The 19,365-nt window shown below is 53.7% G+C and overlaps 8 protein-coding genes across 8 annotated transcripts; 3 read left to right on the top strand and 5 right to left on the bottom strand.

Annotated features, from left to right (window-relative positions):
• Positions 1-4,008: 4,008 nt before the first annotated feature.
• CGCA056_v007719 (uncharacterized protein) lies at positions 4,009-4,942 on the bottom strand (the record flags this gene model as incomplete). The annotated part of the gene is made up of 2 exons (XM_037322967.1): positions 4,009-4,015; positions 4,428-4,942. 2 exons carry the CDS (start codon positions 4,940-4,942, stop codon positions 4,009-4,011), a joined length of 522 nt encoding a protein of 173 aa, XP_037177690.1.
• A 3,816-nt stretch (positions 4,943-8,758) lies between these two features.
• Positions 8,759-9,226, top strand: CGCA056_v007720 (uncharacterized protein; the record flags this gene model as incomplete). The annotated part of the gene is made up of 1 exon (XM_037322968.1): positions 8,759-9,226. One exon carries the CDS (start codon positions 8,759-8,761, stop codon positions 9,224-9,226), a length of 468 nt encoding a protein of 155 aa, XP_037178136.1.
• Positions 9,227-9,631: 405 nt separating this feature from the next.
• On the bottom strand, positions 9,632-11,966 carry ALG10 (Dol-P-Glc:Glc(2)Man(9)GlcNAc(2)-PP-Dol alpha-1,2-glucosyltransferase; the record flags this gene model as incomplete). The annotated part of the gene is made up of 5 exons (XM_037322969.1): positions 9,632-10,737; positions 10,785-10,922; positions 10,969-11,543; positions 11,601-11,689; positions 11,742-11,966. The coding sequence occupies 5 exons, from the start codon at positions 11,964-11,966 to the stop codon at positions 9,632-9,634; spliced, it is 2,133 nt and encodes a 710-aa protein (XP_037178300.1).
• A 540-nt stretch (positions 11,967-12,506) lies between these two features.
• On the bottom strand, positions 12,507-13,331 carry CGCA056_v007722 (uncharacterized protein; the record flags this gene model as incomplete). The annotated part of the gene is made up of 6 exons (XM_037322970.1): positions 12,507-12,515; positions 12,571-12,624; positions 12,685-12,778; positions 12,979-13,032; positions 13,173-13,222; positions 13,320-13,331. The coding sequence occupies 6 exons, from the start codon at positions 13,329-13,331 to the stop codon at positions 12,507-12,509; spliced, it is 273 nt and encodes a 90-aa protein (XP_037178135.1).
• A 289-nt stretch (positions 13,332-13,620) lies between these two features.
• MED4 (Mediator of RNA polymerase II transcription subunit 4) lies at positions 13,621-14,668 on the top strand (the record flags this gene model as incomplete). Its single annotated transcript, XM_037322971.1, has 2 exons — positions 13,621-13,768; positions 13,824-14,668. The coding sequence occupies 2 exons, from the start codon at positions 13,621-13,623 to the stop codon at positions 14,666-14,668; spliced, it is 993 nt and encodes a 330-aa protein (XP_037178701.1).
• Positions 14,669-14,945: 277 nt separating this feature from the next.
• EMP70 (Transmembrane 9 superfamily member 1) lies at positions 14,946-16,934 on the bottom strand (the record flags this gene model as incomplete). Its single annotated transcript, XM_037322972.1, has 2 exons — positions 14,946-15,013; positions 15,071-16,934. 2 exons carry the CDS (start codon positions 16,932-16,934, stop codon positions 14,946-14,948), a joined length of 1,932 nt encoding a protein of 643 aa, XP_037178133.1.
• Positions 16,935-17,096: 162 nt separating this feature from the next.
• On the bottom strand, positions 17,097-17,375 carry CGCA056_v007725 (uncharacterized protein; the record flags this gene model as incomplete). Its single annotated transcript, XM_037322973.1, has 1 exon — positions 17,097-17,375. The coding sequence occupies one exon, from the start codon at positions 17,373-17,375 to the stop codon at positions 17,097-17,099; it is 279 nt and encodes a 92-aa protein (XP_037178132.1).
• Positions 17,376-17,582: 207 nt separating this feature from the next.
• CGCA056_v007726 (Uncharacterized protein) lies at positions 17,583-18,680 on the top strand (the record flags this gene model as incomplete). The annotated part of the gene is made up of 1 exon (XM_037322974.1): positions 17,583-18,680. The coding sequence occupies one exon, from the start codon at positions 17,583-17,585 to the stop codon at positions 18,678-18,680; it is 1,098 nt and encodes a 365-aa protein (XP_037178298.1).
• Between the last annotated feature and the right edge of the window lie 685 nt (positions 18,681-19,365).

Below are 19,365 nucleotides of genomic sequence, written 5' to 3' on the forward strand. Positions count from 1 at the left end.
ATTGATTAAAGACTCTTGGCCTTGAAACGAACGGATGCAGAAAGAGCAAGTGGCCGGCACTGCGCAATAGAAAGGAATGTGCAAGGAAGAAGCGAAAAAGAGAGTTGAGACCGTGTTGTCAGAGTGAAAGTGATGAACTGTTCAATGTATGATTATCATCGCGCCCTTACAGCCAAGATATATGTCAAGCCGACGGAAGCCCTCCGATGGTGTTGTGCCTTATCCCATGCCATCCGAAGATAGAGTTCAAAACTTCAGACTGCATCTGTCCGTACACTTGCGACGATTTCTGCTCCCATTTCTGACTCGTTGTCGTGTTTGGCATGATCGCAGTCTGATGTTTTAGGGACTAAAGTCTAAAGGCGGGCGGTGCAGTGCAACAAAGCTGACACCCCCAAGAGAAAAAAGATGGTGTGGTGTCTTGAGGGGGTTCGCAGGAGACGGAGAGTAAAAAGTTAAAAAAGGCCGTTGCGACCCAGGAGTTCGGACTTTAGGGGCTGTTTGGCACGGCGATGAACAAGGGTCTAGCTTGTCAGGGGTTAAATGACGACGTACTCGAGTCGCTCGAGGGAGTTTTGGCCAAGAAGTTCGAGTTTCGTTGCTCATAGCCTCCGTCTTAAAATTGTATGGGGACATGGTTCCACTGGTTCGGGCTCGTGATTTTCGGACGATTAGTCTATTTTATGGTTTGCCCTACGCATATTGTTCACATCGCTCCGTCAGATTCATCATCTAGTGCCTTCCCCTGTCTCCGGACGTCCCGAGTCTCCCGCCGGCTAGAGGGCCGCATGGTGCCTCTGGGTGTACGGCGTTGTTACAGGTCATGCGGATTGTTTGGTATTATCTGTCCGATGCAATGCCTTGACGAATTTCAAAAGTTAGGGAAGGGTTGCAAGACCCGTCCATATTATGATGTTGCGAACCGGCGATGATGATGGTATCATCTGATGTCCAGACTATGTGACTGAGTTCCCTTTCATTCCAAGATTCTCCATCCGATTTCAAGGCAGGCCAGATACCATAAAAGAAATCATAAGCGACCAAGAGATCTGCAGCCGCGGATCTTGATGCAAGGAGGATTGTCAGTACATGTACTCTAGGTATGTACGGGGATATGGTATGCCCCTTTCGGTATGACATCCAGGACCGGCATTTGGCCCCGCGAAGTCGGAGCAATCAGTGTTGGTACGTAGGCCAAATATCCGTTACATGTAAGCTATAACCACATCATAACACTCTCGTGACTTCAATCTCTCCCCCCCAGCTTGTGAAAGGTTTTCTCCGCGGTATCACTTCTCCAATCAAGGTTTTGATCTTTGCCCTTTGACGACCGATTCTCGCATGATGAAGTAGGTTGTTTCCCTCATTGCACTACCACGACGAGCTTCGTGATTAAGATAATCCAGCCCTCAAGACCGCTCCGATGACGGCATCTCCAGATTCTTGCTTTGGATGAAAACAATGTACATGTGTCCGGGTCTGACTCGACCCCGAAAGGTGGCTTCGCAAGGTGATTTTGAGGAGAACCTTAGTGAGGAATGTCTCCTGTGTACTCTACGTGCTAGAAACACGTAGCTGTGTGCTTTGAAATCAAAAAAACATTACTCCATGTACCCTCGTGAGCCCCGGGCGAGTTTGAAGAGCATGTGGGCCCCCATTTGGGTTCGTTTCGAATCTTTGCCAAGGTACACTCAGGAGTCCTCAATCTTTCCACTCGCAGTCTAGTGGCATAGCAGTTGTACTAAGATATGAAAGTGTACTTGTGAAACGCTGCGAGTCGACCGTCCAGCCACTGATGAGGTCCTATTTAGAAGGATACGAACGGATCTCCACAGGGGAAGGAGACCTGATCTCTCGACGCCTCTGACAGATTGTGGCAATCCCAAAACACCAATCAGGGGTGGCGAATGTTTGCTAAGAGGCTCTTTTCTAGCTAGTTTGGCGTTTTAATTAGACTTTTACTAAGTATCTAGACGGATAGTAATGATATACGACGGCGGCGACAAAAGAGGCGACGAAGAGAGGTGACAACCAGACATAACATTGAATGTTTTTTTTACTTTGTCTTCTGGGAAACGACAACATTTCTGGACCGTAATATGGGTAGCTCCATGGCTAGTTGGAAGTGTCCACCCAGATACCAAGACTCTCTGCCAACACTATTGGCAACTGGCCCTCGTGCAGTCTTGCGGAGATTTACACTATCATCACCTTTTGAGAAACAATATTTATTTTCTTTGGAGAGTCTAGCCGCCCGGGTGGGTTGTCTGGTCTGTTAATGGGCAACTTTACGGGAAAAGTTTCAGAAACAGACGGTGACTGGAGTTTATGACCTCCCTGATCCGCCATTCAAGACCCGTTGGTCCTTTCCACGGTATCAACTCAACGGCCTCGACACGCGATCCATCTCGCCACTCATTGTGGCATTCGCGGCCTTCTTGACCAACATTGCGGCATTTGAGCTCAAAGATGACAAGAAACTCGATTTGCCCGAATTTTCTTTCTTCCATTCTGACTTTTCTTCGTCGCAGTTTGCCGCCTGGAGGCGCACCTTGTTGACTGCCGTATGACTCTCGCGGGGAAACATTCGGAGTTGCCCGAATTTTGCAAAGGAACCAGCTACGCAACGGACCTCGTAACAGTCTCACTTCGGAATTACAAGAGCCTGCCTGCACAAAGCTAACACAGGCCCAAAATGGCGTCTTTTGTAAGTCGAACCAATAAGTTAGGCGAATGTTTTGAACAGTGTCGTTGTGCAAGCCTGGTTGGAATGACTATCCATGCCTGTTGCGCACAAATTGGTTGGGAGAACAGCTGGAAACATCAAACGCCGAACCTGAGAGGGCGTAAGCAGGGGGGACATGGGCTGTTAACTTGGGTAAGACGCTGGAGGTGAGTCTTAGCAGCTGACACTCTCGCTACTCCCCGAAAGCTCTTGCTCTCTCATGATCTCATCAGTTTTTGGTGCCTATCCATTTTCGAACACCGACTGCTCAAAGTGCAGTACGAACAACCTGAGGACCCGGGCGTGGGTGTAAGCTGTGAGAATTGTAAGCGATGGCTTCGTAGTTGATGGGGATCAGAGAGGCAGGTACTCGACTTACCCACGGGATCCACAACACGACACTGCCTTTTGCCAAAGCGAATTCGTATCGAGCACCAGTCAAGATGAGCTAGGGTTAAGACGGGGTCCTGCACATTGAAGATCTGTGGCTTTGGGACAAGCTGAATGCGACAAGGCCGAAAGGAAACTCGAAGAATAAGATTCCTTAGTATAGTGGTGGTTTTGGAGCCATGCTCCTGAGTGAGAAATTTGGTCAAGGTTTACTCTAAGCAGAATGTCGGGAAAAGAAAACTGATGAGATTTGGACTTATTATGACCACTTTTGAAGATGAATCATACAGGCTTACAAGGGCTATCATTCACATCGTTTGATTACCCGAGAGCGGAACCTCGAATGCATCATCTCGATGCTCAAAACTTCAATTTGCTAACTAGCCTGTGTCATCATGATCACTCAATATTACAACATCATTGATCTCGGCCAGCTTACATGATTTAATGTATTATTACGTACACTACTTCACACCCTGATGAAGCAGTTCGTTTGTTGAGTGTATGAGCAATTTCACTATACTGCCCAGCATGCAGCAGCTGCTAAAGACCACGGAAGATTCAACGTTACAACCTGTATATTATGAATGGATCTCCCAAAAATGCCCTGGAATGTAAAAGTATTACGAATTACGTAGGGAGGGGCCAACATCTCCACGCCCCTTCATGTTTTCTACCGGTTTGGCCAGACCTCGGCAAAAGACGGACGAACCTCAAAACTGCTACTATGATACCGGTGACGGCAACCACCATGGCGATGATTTGACCGGTCTTGAATTCATTGCTCTGCGTACCAAGACTGCCTTTCTTCAATGCTGCCTCCGCTGCAGCCATGGATGCCACTGCAAAGACTCCGCTCACGAGAAACGCAAGCGATAAAGTCGTCGGGTAATCTACAAACTTCCATTTATGCCCGTGGATTCTTAAAAGTTTGTGAAAGAACCTCATAAGACGTGAATCACTATTAGATAGTGGATGGAAAGTTTTGCTTGCCACCGGGTCGTCGTTGTTTTCCGCGTCATGGAACGCATAAGTGTCCACAAGAGCTTGGTAAGCACTTTGAGCGACGCTCAAAACTCTACAGGCGTAGTATATCCAGAAAGCCGCCTGCTCCCAGCTTGAAGTGCTGTCTTCTTTTGTTCCAAGTCGGCCCCACCATGTAACTGATACCGACTCTGACTTGCAACAGACTTTGAACTGGTTCTGGTGGAATCTGTGAACCAAAAACCCAATAATTGCCAAAACAAATGCTTGACAGGGCACAATAGTCCAGACCTGCCACCGAGCTGCTAAGGTTGTCTTTGTTACCAACGGAATGGAAAGTGCGCTATTCTGGGAGTCAAGTATCATGGAGCCAAGGATGGCGTCCGTCGCCTCGAGCCCCTTTTGGTTGACAAGAAGCGCGATGGCCAGTGGGAGATGCGTAATGGTGAGGCTAGCGGCAACCTCCTTGGTTCCCGTCGTTTTGATGTGGAAGGTTCCAATCAGTGCCAGGAAGAGTAAGACTCCAAGTTGTGCCCAGGCAGCAAGACGAATGCCAAGTCCGCCGATGTCATCGTCAATGCACGTCTTGTTAGCCTTGGCCATGCATTCCTCAGGCTCGCATTTCTCAGGATGTTCGCCGTTGAACATGACAGCTATGAGGATAATTCCCAAGACGGCAACGACTATCGGAAATCCCAGAGACTGGAGGAAAGCAGGCCCAAGGAGAAATCTCTGATTCCGGTGATATTGAATACTCAGGAGATACTGAGATACACCCAGGAGCGCTTGGAACGACAAAAGAATGACGGCAACGGCCAGTCTTGATTGAGGCTGAGTTCCCATGGCGTCTTGCGTCGTACTGAGATGAGACTTGCTGATGATGAAAATAACAGGCCTTCCAGGTAGGGCTGGGGGAAACTTGAAAAAGGAATATTCAGCTGATAAGAATTGATGCAGCGAGGCATCCGTTTTAGAGCCCCCGAGCAATTGTGTGCAGGAAGGTGAGGCTGAGAGTCAGACAAGGAGAGCCGGGAGGTTAATGAGGCTCGTGGCGGTTGAAGATGGTGTCTCAGCAGACATCCTGCCCTACGTAAAGTGCTAGTTTTGTTGACACTCTCACCAGCTGAAGTCAGAAGTGACGTCTGGCAATGTGGCACTTCACCGAAATTTCATACGTGCGTGGTGTCTCACTGAGCCGTGTAGGATTGGGTTGAGCTCTTCAGATGCTTGCTGACCACCAACCCAGTAGCTTGACCTATTCTGGTTCAAGTAGGTGTCAAGACGCACTGCTGCCTGCCCCTCACCGGAGTGGAAGATCTCAAAGGGTGTGCTGTGGTGCAGGTCGAGGTTGCCTGCCTGGCGGGATACAAGCTGGAACTTGATGAGATCATTCAAGACCATCAAGGACTGACACCCAGGCGATAGCCCGTTCTTCAGCTTGATATCTACGCTAAGAGTCGACACGGATTGAAATCACTTACTCGAGACCCTTCGTAGCAATGCAAATTGAACCTGTCCATGAACCCTCAAGAAGACTGTCGAATTGCCTTCTACAAATATAAACTTGCCTGATGCATAGTTATTGGTCTTTCACCAATCATATTGTGAAACGTCTTCGTACTATATTTAAGCAACTCCCTTCATTTATGTCGTCTTTTGGGAGACCACGAAAAGAGTGACTTGAACAATGCGAATGAAATTCATGACCGCCGAGTATAGCCGACGAGAATGACCCTTGATCGGTTTGCGCGGCTTCGAGTAAATCATCTGAAGCCAGATATCGCATGTCGGCGTAAGTCAGTGACCCGTGCCGTCGAGAAGCACTTGCCGGGCAGCAATCCTCACTCGACCTGGACAGCCGATAATCTCAGACGGCAAAGCGAAACGCCAAGAGGCGGGCAAACGGAGAGTCCTTCGGCGCTGGGTGCTGGAGTCTGGGACGGCATGGTGGCTTGCCCAGACCCAAGCCAACCCCGCAAAACCCCGCAAGTTTCCAAACCACCCAAGGTCGAGATGGGATCGAGAGGAGGGACCGGGCGATACAGACGCAAAGTCTGTAATGGAGGAGACCCGGTTGGCCGGCTACTGCTCGGCCTTGAAGGAAGGTGTTTAATCGGGACCTGACAACCTGAGGGTTCTGTCGAAAGCCTTGGGTGGAAGCAAATCATACGATGGTAGTTCGCGGGCAATCATTTAATGCCATCGGGACAAACCGCAACGTTGGAACGATCTGGTGGTACCTGAGTGTGGAGAAGGAACGCCCGAGGAACGCATGCGAGCTTGCGAAGGAAGCGGGAGGAGCTGCGGGCTAGGGAGGTTAAGGCTCTTCCATAAGGGGTGACTTCGGACGAGGAGACCAATAAAGGCCGAGATAGTAGGGCAAGGCATCCTTTCAAACACAATGTGGACTAAATGAAGGACTGTATCAGAGGGATACAAGTCGCTCTGATGTCGGTCTAGTTCAAGGTAGGCAGCGTCACGTTGGAATGCGAAGCGGAGCCGCGATGCATAGGTTGTGTTCACAAATGCCGCAAAACGCCGCGGCAGAAGGATGATAATGGGTGTGCCGCCGAGCCTTGATCAGTGATGAACTCGAATCTCGGGTAGCGCCAGAGGCTGGGCGGATGGCTTGTGGACGGAGCAAACAGGGCGAGCTATCAGTTGAGTTGACAATGCGAACCAACGGGACCTAGAAGGCACCCGACCAACCAGCCGTGTTAAACGAGGTTGACTATCGTAGGTGGCTGCATGTCTAGGCCAGCTGCAATCCTACGGTTTGTTGCACAGCTGTGCCGCCGCATCTTCCTGGCGTTTCGGTTCCAGATCTGCGCTGCGCCGCTGGGCCTTACTCGGGCTGGCCAATAGAATACGAGATGATTCAAGAGGACTGAGAATTATCAGATCATGGTTGATGGCAGGGACAAGGCATGTTCGTGGTGGATGAAGGTGGTGTGGGATGGCGCGGATGCGGGAGACGAAAGAAAGTCGAAGTCAAGAAGGCAGACAGACGCCTAGACACTTGACTGACTTTTAGACAAGACGAAGGTTGGACCGATATGAGTGACTGACACAAGCCGCAGGAAGGCAAATTCCAGAAATCTGGGGAAGACGCACGAGGAGACGTTTCTTGTTGCGGTTGCAGTTGCAGTGCAGCCCACAGGTGGTTGTGTCTTGGTGTGCATCGTTATCATGTCACTGGCTTCCATTCTGTCACTGGGTGCTGGGCATCATTGGGGTGCATTTGCATCGATCGATGGACCTCGGATAAGGATAAGACGGATAAGATAAGCAGCTGAGGGAGGAGCGTGGGTGCTGGGTGCTGGGTGCTGGGTGCTTGTGAATGTCACGCCAGGCCAGGACGAAGGAAAGCCCGACCGAGGGGCGCCCTTTCCCCGACTTCTCCTTCCCAGAAGCCGAATCTCCACAGTCGCAGTCGGGTCGGGGCTACTTTAGCGAGGTACGTACCCACAAAACCAGGCAACGTGACCTGGATGTCCACCGCCCCCCTCCCCCAATCCCCGCCCCGACCTATCGCGACCTGGTCATTACTCACTGCGGAGCCCCCAGACGGTGCACTGGCCAGTCTCGTCCGCTTCCGGGATTGGCCGAGTGGAGGGGGAAATGGAAGGGGGAGGCACTGGATGCGCCCTGAGTGCCAACAACTGCGTGCCAACAACTGCGCTGCATGAAAGCCGTGGAGAAAGAGTGCGCTGGGCATGCAGTCTACAGCCAGACTCCCGTGTCTCCTGCGCGACGGACCACTGAGAGACTCCTGTCGCTGACCGCTGGAACTTGGAAGCCCTCCCACCCCCTGCCAGCCCTTCCATCGCCATTCCTCATCCAGCCGGGCCCCCCCTCCATCATCCAGTTTGGCGGGCCACAAGTGAGTCGACGTCAGGATTTATTCACCCAACTTGCATCCGATAACCACACACACCTCCCCGGATCTTCACGCCGGAACGTCACGACCTCACCAAACACCACGCCGCACAACTGCTGCGCTCTCCCACGCACACGCTCCCCCCCAAAAAGCCCTACGCTCTATCTGCGGCCTACCAACTCTCTGCCGCCGATCACTCACTTCCACACTCCTCCGCGATCGAAATCCCGCCCACGGGATCGAGTACCGACCGACTCGCTCTCTCTCCCACTTCTACCTCCGCCATACATCACCGACGACAGCGAGCCATCCCCGGACTGACATTCTTCGGAGAACACGACCCCTTCGACAGGCGACTGAACACGCAAATAACGGCTTCCCCGCGGCTGCTCATTTCTTTTCCCGTGCGAAACCGTCTTGGAGCGCAAGCTTGGACTTCCTACTCCAGGACCAACCCGGCACGGGCACGGATGACAGCATAACCCCCAGCAACCCGGACGACCACCACACGCTCCAGAGCCAAAAAACACAAGAAGGGAAAGAAAGAATAGGGGTCCCCCGATCGAGTTTTTGATTTTATCGTTTGGAACCGGAAACCTCCCCGTCTAGGCACTCGCGTCAAAATACAATAACGTCCTTGTGCCCTCCCCTCAATCCCCCTTCGACCGATTTTTCTTGCGGCGCTCCAACGCACGCACGGGGAGCCAGGCTCAGCAATCACGCATCTCACCTCCTCCATCATCGACATTTGGCTGGGCGAACAGTCAACGATAGCCACGATGCCCTCCCAACGCCCCTTCTTCCTCTCTACCTTCTTCTCCTCCTTCCGCCAATCCACCGCTCTGTCCGCGCAGCAACCGAACAAGCACTCCACTCAGACGTCATCCTCAGCATCCTACGCAACACAGTCCGCCGCCTCGGCACCGCGTGCGATATCCTCAAATGCCGCATCATCAAGTAGCGCCAACGCCAACGCAGCCGCCAACTCCGCGACGCGTTCAACGTCAGGCGTCGTGAACCAGTACCCGCTACACTCGCCCCGCGGCGGCATCCCGATTCCCGGAAGCCACCCGAACCGACGACGAGGAAGTGACAGCAGCAGCGAGGGGTTCCGTGACGTTTTGGGTGCCGACAAGTGGTACATCGGTGGGCGGACAGCGGGCGGCGAGGAAAAGTTCTTCAAGCTCGGCGTCATACGGAGGGTGCGCAGTAACGATGGCTTGAGTCTCGATCGACTGAGCTTATAGAATCGACACGCGGATGATGACGACGACAAAAATACATCGAGAGAATGACAGGGACACGACGAAGTAGGCATGACATTGGGTACATAGGCGGACATGGGACAAGGGCATCATTAAACGAACAAAACCGACAAAGTTCGGGACGTTGAACACCCCGAGGATTTCGGGACCTCGGGACGGCGTTTACGGATGGGCTAATGATTTCTTGTTGTTTTCGACGGCGAACAAACCCTACGTCGTAGGGTTAGAGCACACATGAAAGTGCAAACATAGCTACGCAAAAAGAGAAAAGCATCAAGCTGGGCAAGACCACTGAACAGATTACAATACAATTTTCACCTCACCACTCGTCTCTTTATCTACGCGTTCTTTGTACATGTGCCATGGGGAAGGTAAGGCGGTGGTGTTCTACCACATGAAACGCTGCATTCGGCCGCCATCGAGAATCCGCCCATTCTCGTCCCTCCACTTGTAGGGCTTGGCGATGAAGATGTACATCGTCACCAAGTTGACCAAGATGAACCACAATGTCTCTAACACCAGCCTGACGTCGAATTTCTTGCTGAATCGAACCAGCGCACCGACGATCGGAAGACACTCGAGCTTTGTGAGGACAGGGTGGGTGACCGCGTGCTCGTGGACCTTCCACGCCGGGACGAGGAGACGCCAGAAGACCCAGGGGAGGATGAAGTACCGCGGCTCGACGAGGGGCGCCGTCATCAAGGACAGAGTGGTCGCTAACAGCAGCAGGATCGCCGTCGACGACGACGTGGGCTCCGTGCTGTTTGACGTGGGCTCGTCGAGCTTGATGAGGGCGTAGGGGTGGTACTTGGTGTCTTCACCCTCCTTCTCGCCCACGACTTCGCTTTCGAGAGCATCGGTGGAAGGCGGCTTCTCCGGACGTGGCTGCGAGCTCGCGGCGCTGAAGGGGCTGTTGTCGAATGGGCCGGGGCGGAGGTGGGTATACTGTCCCGAGCAGTCCTGCGTGGGATCTGAGAGGAAGCCGCCCTGTCCGCAGCCGCTGAGGGCGTCCCAGCACAGCCAGCGGGCGACGGTGTAAGGGACGATGAGGTAGTAGCGGAACAGGCCAGGTCGTCGGATCGTGTAGCGGAAGACGTAGAACATGTAGTGTCTGTTGTCTGCCAGGGTGAAGGGGTGGATGATTGTGTTGAATTTGACGACGAGTAAGGTCAAGGCGATGAGGAAGGGCGTGAGGGCGAGTTGGTAGAGCTTGTTCCCGACGATGGTCTGCAGGAGGGCGTATGCGGCAGAGACTCGCAGTTGCTTCTTCGTCGGTTCGTCCTTGTCGGTTCCCGTCTTGGGGTTCTTCGTCGACGCCTTTGATGTCTCGTTGGTGGCAACCGTGCCAAAGACGAAGGTGAAAAGACCATGGGCAACGCGAAGGACAGAGATGACCGAGGGGAGGAACAGCGGGAAGGAGAAGAAGGCAAACATTGGCCAAATGTAGAGCATCTGGGCGAGGTGGATCGTTGCCACATGGTTGGATTTGTCACCTGCAAGTTGTTAGATCGATAACCCAAGGGAAATTATCGTGTCATACCGAGTACGACACCGCCGTTCCACGCCACGAACCCAGCAAAGAGGCCCATGATGGTGATGTGCGGCCAGACCTTCTTCAAAACGCGGAAAGGGTTGAATATAGCGGCAACACCGATGCTGAGCACGGAGACAACGAGATCTGACTGGTTAGCGAAGGAGATGGTATTGAAATGTAGGAGGCGTACCATCTGGCCAGGCAGTATTCAGGGGAGGATCGTGAATGTCTCCCAGGGAGTACCTCCATCCGTAGTACTTGGCGCAATCCAGCAGAGTCCCGAACTCGGGCTTCCTAGCAGGGGCAGGACGGAGGGATTTGACCGCCGACACAGCTTTGAGACCGCCCATATACACGACTACCCAGAACACGTTCGTCTGTCTCATGGTCAGGGTCGCCACTCCGAGAATGATCGTAGTCAGATCGCTGAGGAACGAGCTTCGCTCCTCGCGGACGCGGCGCAGATGGTGGTAATAGGCAACCAGGACGGACAAAGTCGAGACGACGTCGGTGTAGTAGAGGCCGGAGAAGAAGAACAGGACGGGGAACAAGGCGACATTCCAGCCCGTGTGGATTGAGTAGAAAGACAGCACCACGGGCGGCGCTGGGGACTTGGCGTCGTTGCGACGGGTCTCGATGAGATGACGGCAGTGCGTGGCCAGGATGCCGAGGCCGATGATGGCGATGATGTTGACGCCTCGCAGGTCCAAGACGGAGCACTCGGGGCGCAGCATCATGGCGAGGTAGTACTTTGAAAGGACGTACCTGAGGGCGTTAGCGACGGTTGCTGGGCCTAGGCGCTGGTCTAGGAGGGCAACTTACAAGCCAGGAGGAGTCGTGATCTTGTCGTCCCATTCCGTCCACCTTCCCTGGCAGAATTTCTGAGCCTGTGGGATATGGAAGACTTCATCCTATGCAGTGTCAACGAGTGCAGTTTCATGAAGTTGAATCGCTCTGACCAACCAGGTACGGCTCCTCCACATGCGACATGACATTGCTGCACCAAGCCCATCCGACGATAAAGATGATGCTGTAGGAGACGCGCATCAAGCCATCGTAAAGCTTGTTGGTCTTGGGACCCGATGGTGTCGGGTTAGGGAGTCTCGGAGTAATCAACCACAGAAGTGTGTAGAGCACAATGATCGAGAGGAGGTTGAGCCCGTCGACGTAGGCTTCGATGGCCTTCATGATGGCTGTAAGACACCCTGAGGTGTCGTCGGTGCAGAAAGGACAGGCTGGTTGATGAAAATAATTATGAAGGCTGCATGAGAACCCAGGCGAGTAAAGGAAGCAGAAGAGAATCCGAAGTCGAAAGAAAAAGAAAACTGAGGCGAAAGCTGGTCTGCTGCCAAAGTCGGGCCTCCTGACTGTGGAAGTGAGATGAAAGTGAACAGTTCGCCAAACACTCGAATGGGGGAGGTTACGCGTCTTCACACTGTATGTGCACGGTGCATATTGAAGTTGGTAAATCAGCCACACAGGTAAGATCAGTGACATGTTTGCAGCAAAACACCTGGATATTATCACAGTATTGAGATTAAATAGTTGGTCAAGGTTCAAATCACATGTAACAGAGCAGTTGGTCCAAATCAAACAAAGTGAAGTTTAAGAGTCTATTGCATCTTTTATACACTCCTCAGAGGGAGAACTCTCCATGGTCTCATAACTCCAGCTCACAATGCTTTCCCTTTGTCTATCCAGGAAAGCATAGTTGTGAAAAGAAGTTGTTTAGAAAGGCTGGGCCAAAAGTCAGCAAGCTGTTCACGTATGCTAATAGTTGGACGGAACTTACGTTGTCAGCAGGGTGGACCTCCTTGACAAACTGGTTGCCGAGGATGGGGATCTTCTGTGCGGGTGTCAGTCAACTATCCTCCCGCAATTGTTCTAAGCAGTTGGCCTGGCTTACCTGGAGGATGTCCTTCTGTATTCTGGGAATGCCAGAGGTGTAGAACAGAGCAGCAATACCAGCAGCGGCACCGAAGCCACCAGCACGGACACCACTGAAATAGAAAGTCAGCACTTGGCTCTCCAAATACGTGGTCTTCCAGCGGCGTGTTGCTCCCGAGAACCGGAGGCCGTGTCCGGCTCCTACCTTCGGCCTTGATCTCGGGTGTCCGGCCGAACGGAAGAGGGTGTTGAGGTTTCTCGAGGGCGCCGTAGGGGCTTCCGCGAAGGTCACGGATGTTCGGGGAACACTCACAGCTTGATAACCTGGCTAACAGTCCAGCCAGCGACGTTGGGGACCGTGTTGTACCTAAATCCACCTAGTCAGTCCACTGCTCCGATTCGATGTCGTAGGTTCCAGAGGCATCGTATCGCTCGTTTATGACGCTGACGGGTCGAGAATCGAAGGAGTGACGTGCTTCGGAATCGTAGGGCTATCGAGAAACGTACTTGGGGCCGAACTTGCTGCGGTAGGTAGGGTACAGAGTACCGACACGGGGCTGCAGAGAAAGCAGTGGTCAGCAAATGGTAGGTTGCGCAGTGGCTCAAAAAGGCTCTGAGCGAAGAGAAAAGCCTCTGGGCGGACATCGGACTTACAGGAGTGACCATCTTGACTGTGTGCGTCGTGCAGACGAACTGGGATATTCAATTGCAGATGCAAGAGGGAATCGTGAAAGAATGATGATGTTGCGCGAGATTCTTAGCGGGAAAAGCCGGATTTGCATTGCGCCTCAGGCTACTGGCTGAGGGAGCTGTAGCCAATCGGCGCTGGTTTTCGGTAGGACCCACCCTGCTCGCCCTGAATCGGCTCAGCCTTGCGCTTCTCGAATGCAACGATCATTTCCTCCATAAGCACAGCTCAACCGACGTCGGCGATCGAGGAGCTCGGCACGCCAACATGGACAAAGTCATCGATGCGCGCTTCGAGCGCGTTGAGAAGGCTCTTGCCAGTCTGATCGAGTCGGTTTCGAAATATCATCCGAATGCCAAACAGGCACTGGACCTTCATGAAGCTGACAACGATCTCGCGAGAAGCCTCGATGAGGGTACAGTCTTCTCGAATGAAGCTATTCACAACTCACTGCTAACCCTCAAAATTAGTGCAAGTTCACCAGAACAACCACCTGCGGCTGCAGCAGCTTCGTGCGACAACTTCGTCCCTTGACTCCCAGATCCGAGAGACACTCCAGAGTCTCGCAACGACCCGCAAGGACATCACCACCACCCAAATCACGATGTACACCAACGGACCAAAGTACCCCGTCAAGTACGATGAGCTCCTCAACTACGCCCGCCGCATCAGTAAGACCACCATGCCTCCGGCCGCCATCACCAACGGCGTACCGACGGAAGGCAGCACGCCCGCCCCAGACCCCAACGCGAGCATGACCGCAGCCACGACCCCCGGCGCAAACGGCATGCAAAGCCAGCCCGTCAGCGCTGCTCCGACACCCAGCCAGACCCAGACACCCGATCCGTCAGGTGGCATTAACGGTGGCACCAGCTCAGGGGACCTGGCTGCGACACAGCAAACCACGACAAGCGGCGCGACATCTCTCCCCGATGGTCTTCGCAACCACCTTGACCCGCACTTCAACGCGAGCTTCATCCCGTGGCCGAACGAGTTCCAGATCCGCAGCGGTGCGATGGCGGTGTTCCAAGAACTGCAGGACCAAGGCATTGAACCGCGTGGCTACGATCCAGCGCAGATCGCCGAGGCGAAGCGGAAGGAAGAGGAGGAGCGCAAGGCGCGCGAGGAGCAGGAGAAGGCCGAGCTGGAGAGGAAGAACCGCGAGTACCAGGAGAAGATGGAGAGGATCCGCCGCGAGCAGCAGGAGGCTTACAGACGCGACAGCATGGCCGTCGGCGCTGGTGCCTCATCCGCTGGAAAGAACAAGCAGTTCCAGTTCACGAGCATCATGGACGACGATGATGATGACGAATAGACTTGCAGTTTGGACCTTACAGTGTACAACCTCCCGGCAGTAGTAAAAGCATCACAGCAGGCGTTTCGGGACATGGTGGCATCCCTTTTTCGTCTACCTTTCATCCGTCTAAAACATCTAAATGGAAGAGAGCATTTTGAAATCCCATGATCAAAAGCGCTGCATATGCGCTGCTCATCAACACCAATGCAACGCTTAGCAAGTATTCGTACAAATAAAGTAATCATACAGCAGCATGATTCGGTCGTCACATGCCAACGCCTCCACACCATGCCACTTAATCGATCTTGATGGAGGCATAAATCTTCCTGACGAACCACCAGCTAGCAAAGTAACCAATCGAGCCTGTGCGAAGTTAGCGCCGTGTCCGGACGGGTGTGCTTGTGTGGTGGGTAATCTTACCGGTCAGAATGAAGAAGAGGAAGGAAATGAGGGCGCTGTATCCGATGTATAGCACAGTTCCGGCCAGGTTACTCAGGTTCAGCTTAGTGATGAGGTACAACAGGCAGTTGGCAAAGATGTAGCCACCGCTCATACCGGCAGCGAGGAAAGAGCGCCATTGCCAGTTGTAATTTTCGGCGCACAGAAGGAAGTAGACCATGAGGATCGTGACTGCGGCAGTGGTGACGATCATGAGGCCGTAGGAAAGGAAGAGGAAGCCAAACATGTAATAAATCCGGCTGAACCAGACCGAACTCATGATGAAATACAGCTCAACGAAGATGGCACCGAACGGCAGTAGACCGACAATCAGCATGCTGGGGATCGGCCTCAGGTAGGTCGTGACCGGCGGGACCTGGCGGGGGATCTGGTTGGTTCGGACGGGGGGCTCAAGGACAGAAGCACGGAATCCCATCCACGATCCAGCAAAAGACAGAGGGACCGACAGGACGAACCAGATGGCGATAATGACGAGCATAGTGGTGAAAGGAACAGCACCTGAAGACTGCTTGGCCCACAAGAACAGATCAAGGAAGAAGAACGCGCCAAAGACGATGCTGGGGACCAAGATCGGGGTGAGCGCAATGTTCATCTTCCACTTCTCACCCTGCATCGACTTGTAAGTCCTCGAGGAGACATAGCCGCCGACGAAACCCAGAATGGTGTAGAGGAGGAGAATAATAGTACCGAGCGAGCCACGGTTAGACGGCGACAGGAAACCGAGAAGAGCGAAGCAGATCGTGAAGCCGGCCATGACGAACAACTGCACACCATTTCCGAGCAGAACGGAAAGGAGGAGAGGGTGGGATGGGTTGCGGAATACGTCCCCGTGGACCAACTTCCACCCGGAGTCTTCCTGCACGCCATCCTCGATGACCGAGGTACCCGACAGATCGTCCAGGTTGATCTGATCCAGACGGTTGTATCGAGCAATATCCTTCTTCAGGGCCCTGACCAAGATGGACATGACAGTGAGGATCAGGATAATCACGATGATAGCAGTGTCAATGAGCCAGAACCAGTGGATCTTGGGGTCAAAGACATGCAAGTACTTGTCCCAGCGAGTTGCCCAGGCTGTCTTAGACTCCTTCCAGTAGACCGAGTAAGAGAACTTGACCTCCTTCTCGCCGCTGTCCTCGTTGAAGATAATCGGCTCCATCTGGTTGTTGCAGTCCAGCAGACCAGGGTAAGCACGGGAGCTGGGCTCCACCACAACGCCGACAACACGGAGTTGGGTCTCTTCGCCGTTGACCGGGTGGTACTCAATGTTGATGTCATAATGGTTGTTGAAGATGATGTTTCCCTGCTCGTCGGCGCCTCCCATCAGAAAGCCGGGGTTGTAGAATGTCGTGTTCGTGAAGTCGTCGTAGATCTCCTGTCCCGCGGGCAAGCCGTCCACGAGCCAGTTCAAGCTGTAGCCCTGCTCGATACGGCGCCGAACAAAGCCAACAGCAGCCGGGGGATACTTCTGGATGCAGAGCGGCTTGCAAACCTCGTCGTTCTTCATGCGCAGCTCGAAGGGCGAGGTCATAATGCGGTCTCCGAAAAGGATACTGCCGAGACTTTCGGACACATATTCGGGCGCGGGGGACGGCTCGCAGAACTTGAATCCGGGGTGGTAATAGTCGTAGGATACGATCGAATGCAGTCGCGAGTCGGAGGGAGCGGCGACAGGCTTAATGCTGTTGACATACAGAGGAACGACGTCGCCCTTCTTGTAGGACGTGGGCGCAACACCTGGCAGGTAGAATGCGGACGCCAGCTGCGGGATCGCCAGCAGCGAGGCGACTAGCGCAGATGAAGGCGCCATATCTCTCAGTTGCATTATGGAGAGATACTAGAGCTCTGTTCAATATTCGCCGTCAGCCTCGGCGAATTGCGATGCGTTTGCGCTGTTCAAGAGAACAGTAGCGTGAAACATAAAAACGATGGGAATAGCTCCGTAGATCGCGATTACGTACCCTTGGATATATGTACGCGAAGCGGCTTACAGCCGGTGGATCGTCCGGGTTTGTTCAGCTCCAGGCGAGCTGCGTTGAAAAAATGACTCGAAAGAAAAAACGGAAGAGCCTGCGATCGTAAGTGTAGAAGCACAGAGCTCCCAAGGTGGACAGATGGCCAATTGCTTTTTTGTTGTGTCAGGTTTGGGAGCTTCGTCACTGCTCCCACAGGAGCTCCAGCTGCTTGCTGCCTCCTGCCTCCCCGTCTCGAACAACTGTCCCAAATGCGGCTTAGTCACCTTTGTCCGAGCTCCCTGTCGGAACATTGTCGACCCGGCCTCCCGCCCGTGGCGCAGGGGATGGAAACATTGGTGGTGGGGTCCGACAGTCGGGGATCCACACGCCCGCAGTTCCGGGTCCCGCACCTGCAGATCGGTTTTGCGGTTGCAAAAAAAAAATTCCTGGGTCGCGTCCCTGTTCACGCTGCTGCTTCAAAATTCTTCACCAGTCGCAGCCACTCTCGCCAGGTCAAAATGGCTGCACCAAGCACTCTGCCAGCTCTGCTGGACTCTTTGACACAGTCATTGACGACTTCGCTCGACGCAGCACCGAAGAATTCAATTGCACCACCTCAGAATGGCATCTCGCTCCTCGACGTCAAGAACGAGCTTCTTCTTTCCTATCTCCAAAATCTGGTTTTCCTGATCTTGCTCAAGCTTCGCAACGCCAAGAAGCAATCTAGCGACGATGAGAGCGCCGATGATACTACGCAGGCAGTTGTCAAGAAGTTGGTGGAACTGAGACTTTACCTGGAGAAGGGTGTTCGCCCTCTCGAAGACAAGTTGCGCTACCAGATTGAAAAGATCCTGCGCGCTGCGGACGATGCCGAGAGAAACGCCAAAGCCGCCGAGGCAGTGGAGGGAGGCAACGGCGACAACTCCGACTCTGCGTCCGACGACGAATCAGGCAGCGAGGAGGAGTCCGACGATGAGGAAGACCTCAAGGCTTCCGCCATGCAAGCCCGACCAGACGCCTTTGTCCGTCCCGCCGCGGCCTCTGCCGCTGTCGCAGCCGCCAAAAAGGATGGAGTCTACCGTCCGCCAAGGATCGCCCCTACAGTTATGCCTTCGGAGCGCCGCGAGAAGACCGACCGTCGCCCCCACAAGTCCGCTGTCATGGACGAGTTCATCGAGACCGAAATGTCCACCGCTCCCCTCGCAGAGCCAAGTATTGGTACAACCATTGTGTCTGGCGGTCGCAGGATGAAGACGGCGGCGGAGCGCAAGGACGAGGACGAACGCCGCGAGTACGAAGAAACCAACTTTGTCCGTCTCGCTCCCAAGAGCAAGAAGGAACAGGCCAAGGAGAACGTGAGAACCGGCCGCAGTGGTCGCATGCAGTTTGGCGGAGAGGAATGGAGAGACTTGGGAGAGGGCGTGGACCGCATCAACAGACTCACTGCACGCAAGAAGAGCGGCGGCACCCGCGATCTCCTCGACAAGAGCCGGAAGCGCGGCAGAGAGACGACAGACGGGCCGCGGGGCAGCGGCCAAAGAGCCGAGATGGGAGAGCGTTTCCAGAAGCGTGTCAAGACCCTGGAGGCGGGCAGACGCGACAGAGGCAAGCGATAGACGGACGGAAATACCCCAACAGTGCGCCGAAAGGTATTCAGCATCAAAAAGAAAGGAGTTTTTGCCGAGGTTCTTGGATTGGGCTAGACCAGTTCAGTCGACGTTTAGAGTTGCAATTGTGTTTGTGTCAATGTATGAGCTGGTTGTGTGCCCATGGGAATTCGTCCGTTGCCATGCTCAAGTGACTGGGAAGTACCATACCGGCAGCTAATCCGATCGGCCAGCCAGCGATCATCTTCCGAAATTCGCGATCCAACCTGGGTCTAGATCACCCAACCATTTCAGCGTAGCAGCCAACAGCGGGTGGCCTCGGCGGTGTCTTGGTCCTCGGACTATGCATAGCCCTGCCACATTCGACCATTCGGCCTTGATTTCGCATGTCTTCCCAAGTGATGACAGCTACCTTCGAAAGACTTTTCCACTGGGGTTTTTGAAGGCGGGCTGGATCAAACGGCGGCCCATGCCCACCCCCCCAGCAGTTCCCTGGCGTCAGGTCAAGACAGGCACAGAACGGTGGGCTGGGCCGGGCTAACCCCGTATTTCACATGCTTCCCTGTGGCGTTTCAATTGACTCCCCTAGCGTTCTTGATGACGTCAATCGTCCATAACCAGTGGGCCTGTTCGCCGGCCGTCTCACTCTGCCAGCCGCGGGGGGTTTGACTCGGACGTGACCTCAACGTTAAGG

Source organism: Colletotrichum aenigma (genome assembly GCF_013390185.1).
Source record: "Colletotrichum aenigma strain Cg56 chromosome Unknown KSG_Cg56_contig05, whole genome shotgun sequence".
Taxonomy (NCBI): Eukaryota; Fungi; Ascomycota; class Sordariomycetes; order Glomerellales; family Glomerellaceae; genus Colletotrichum; species Colletotrichum aenigma.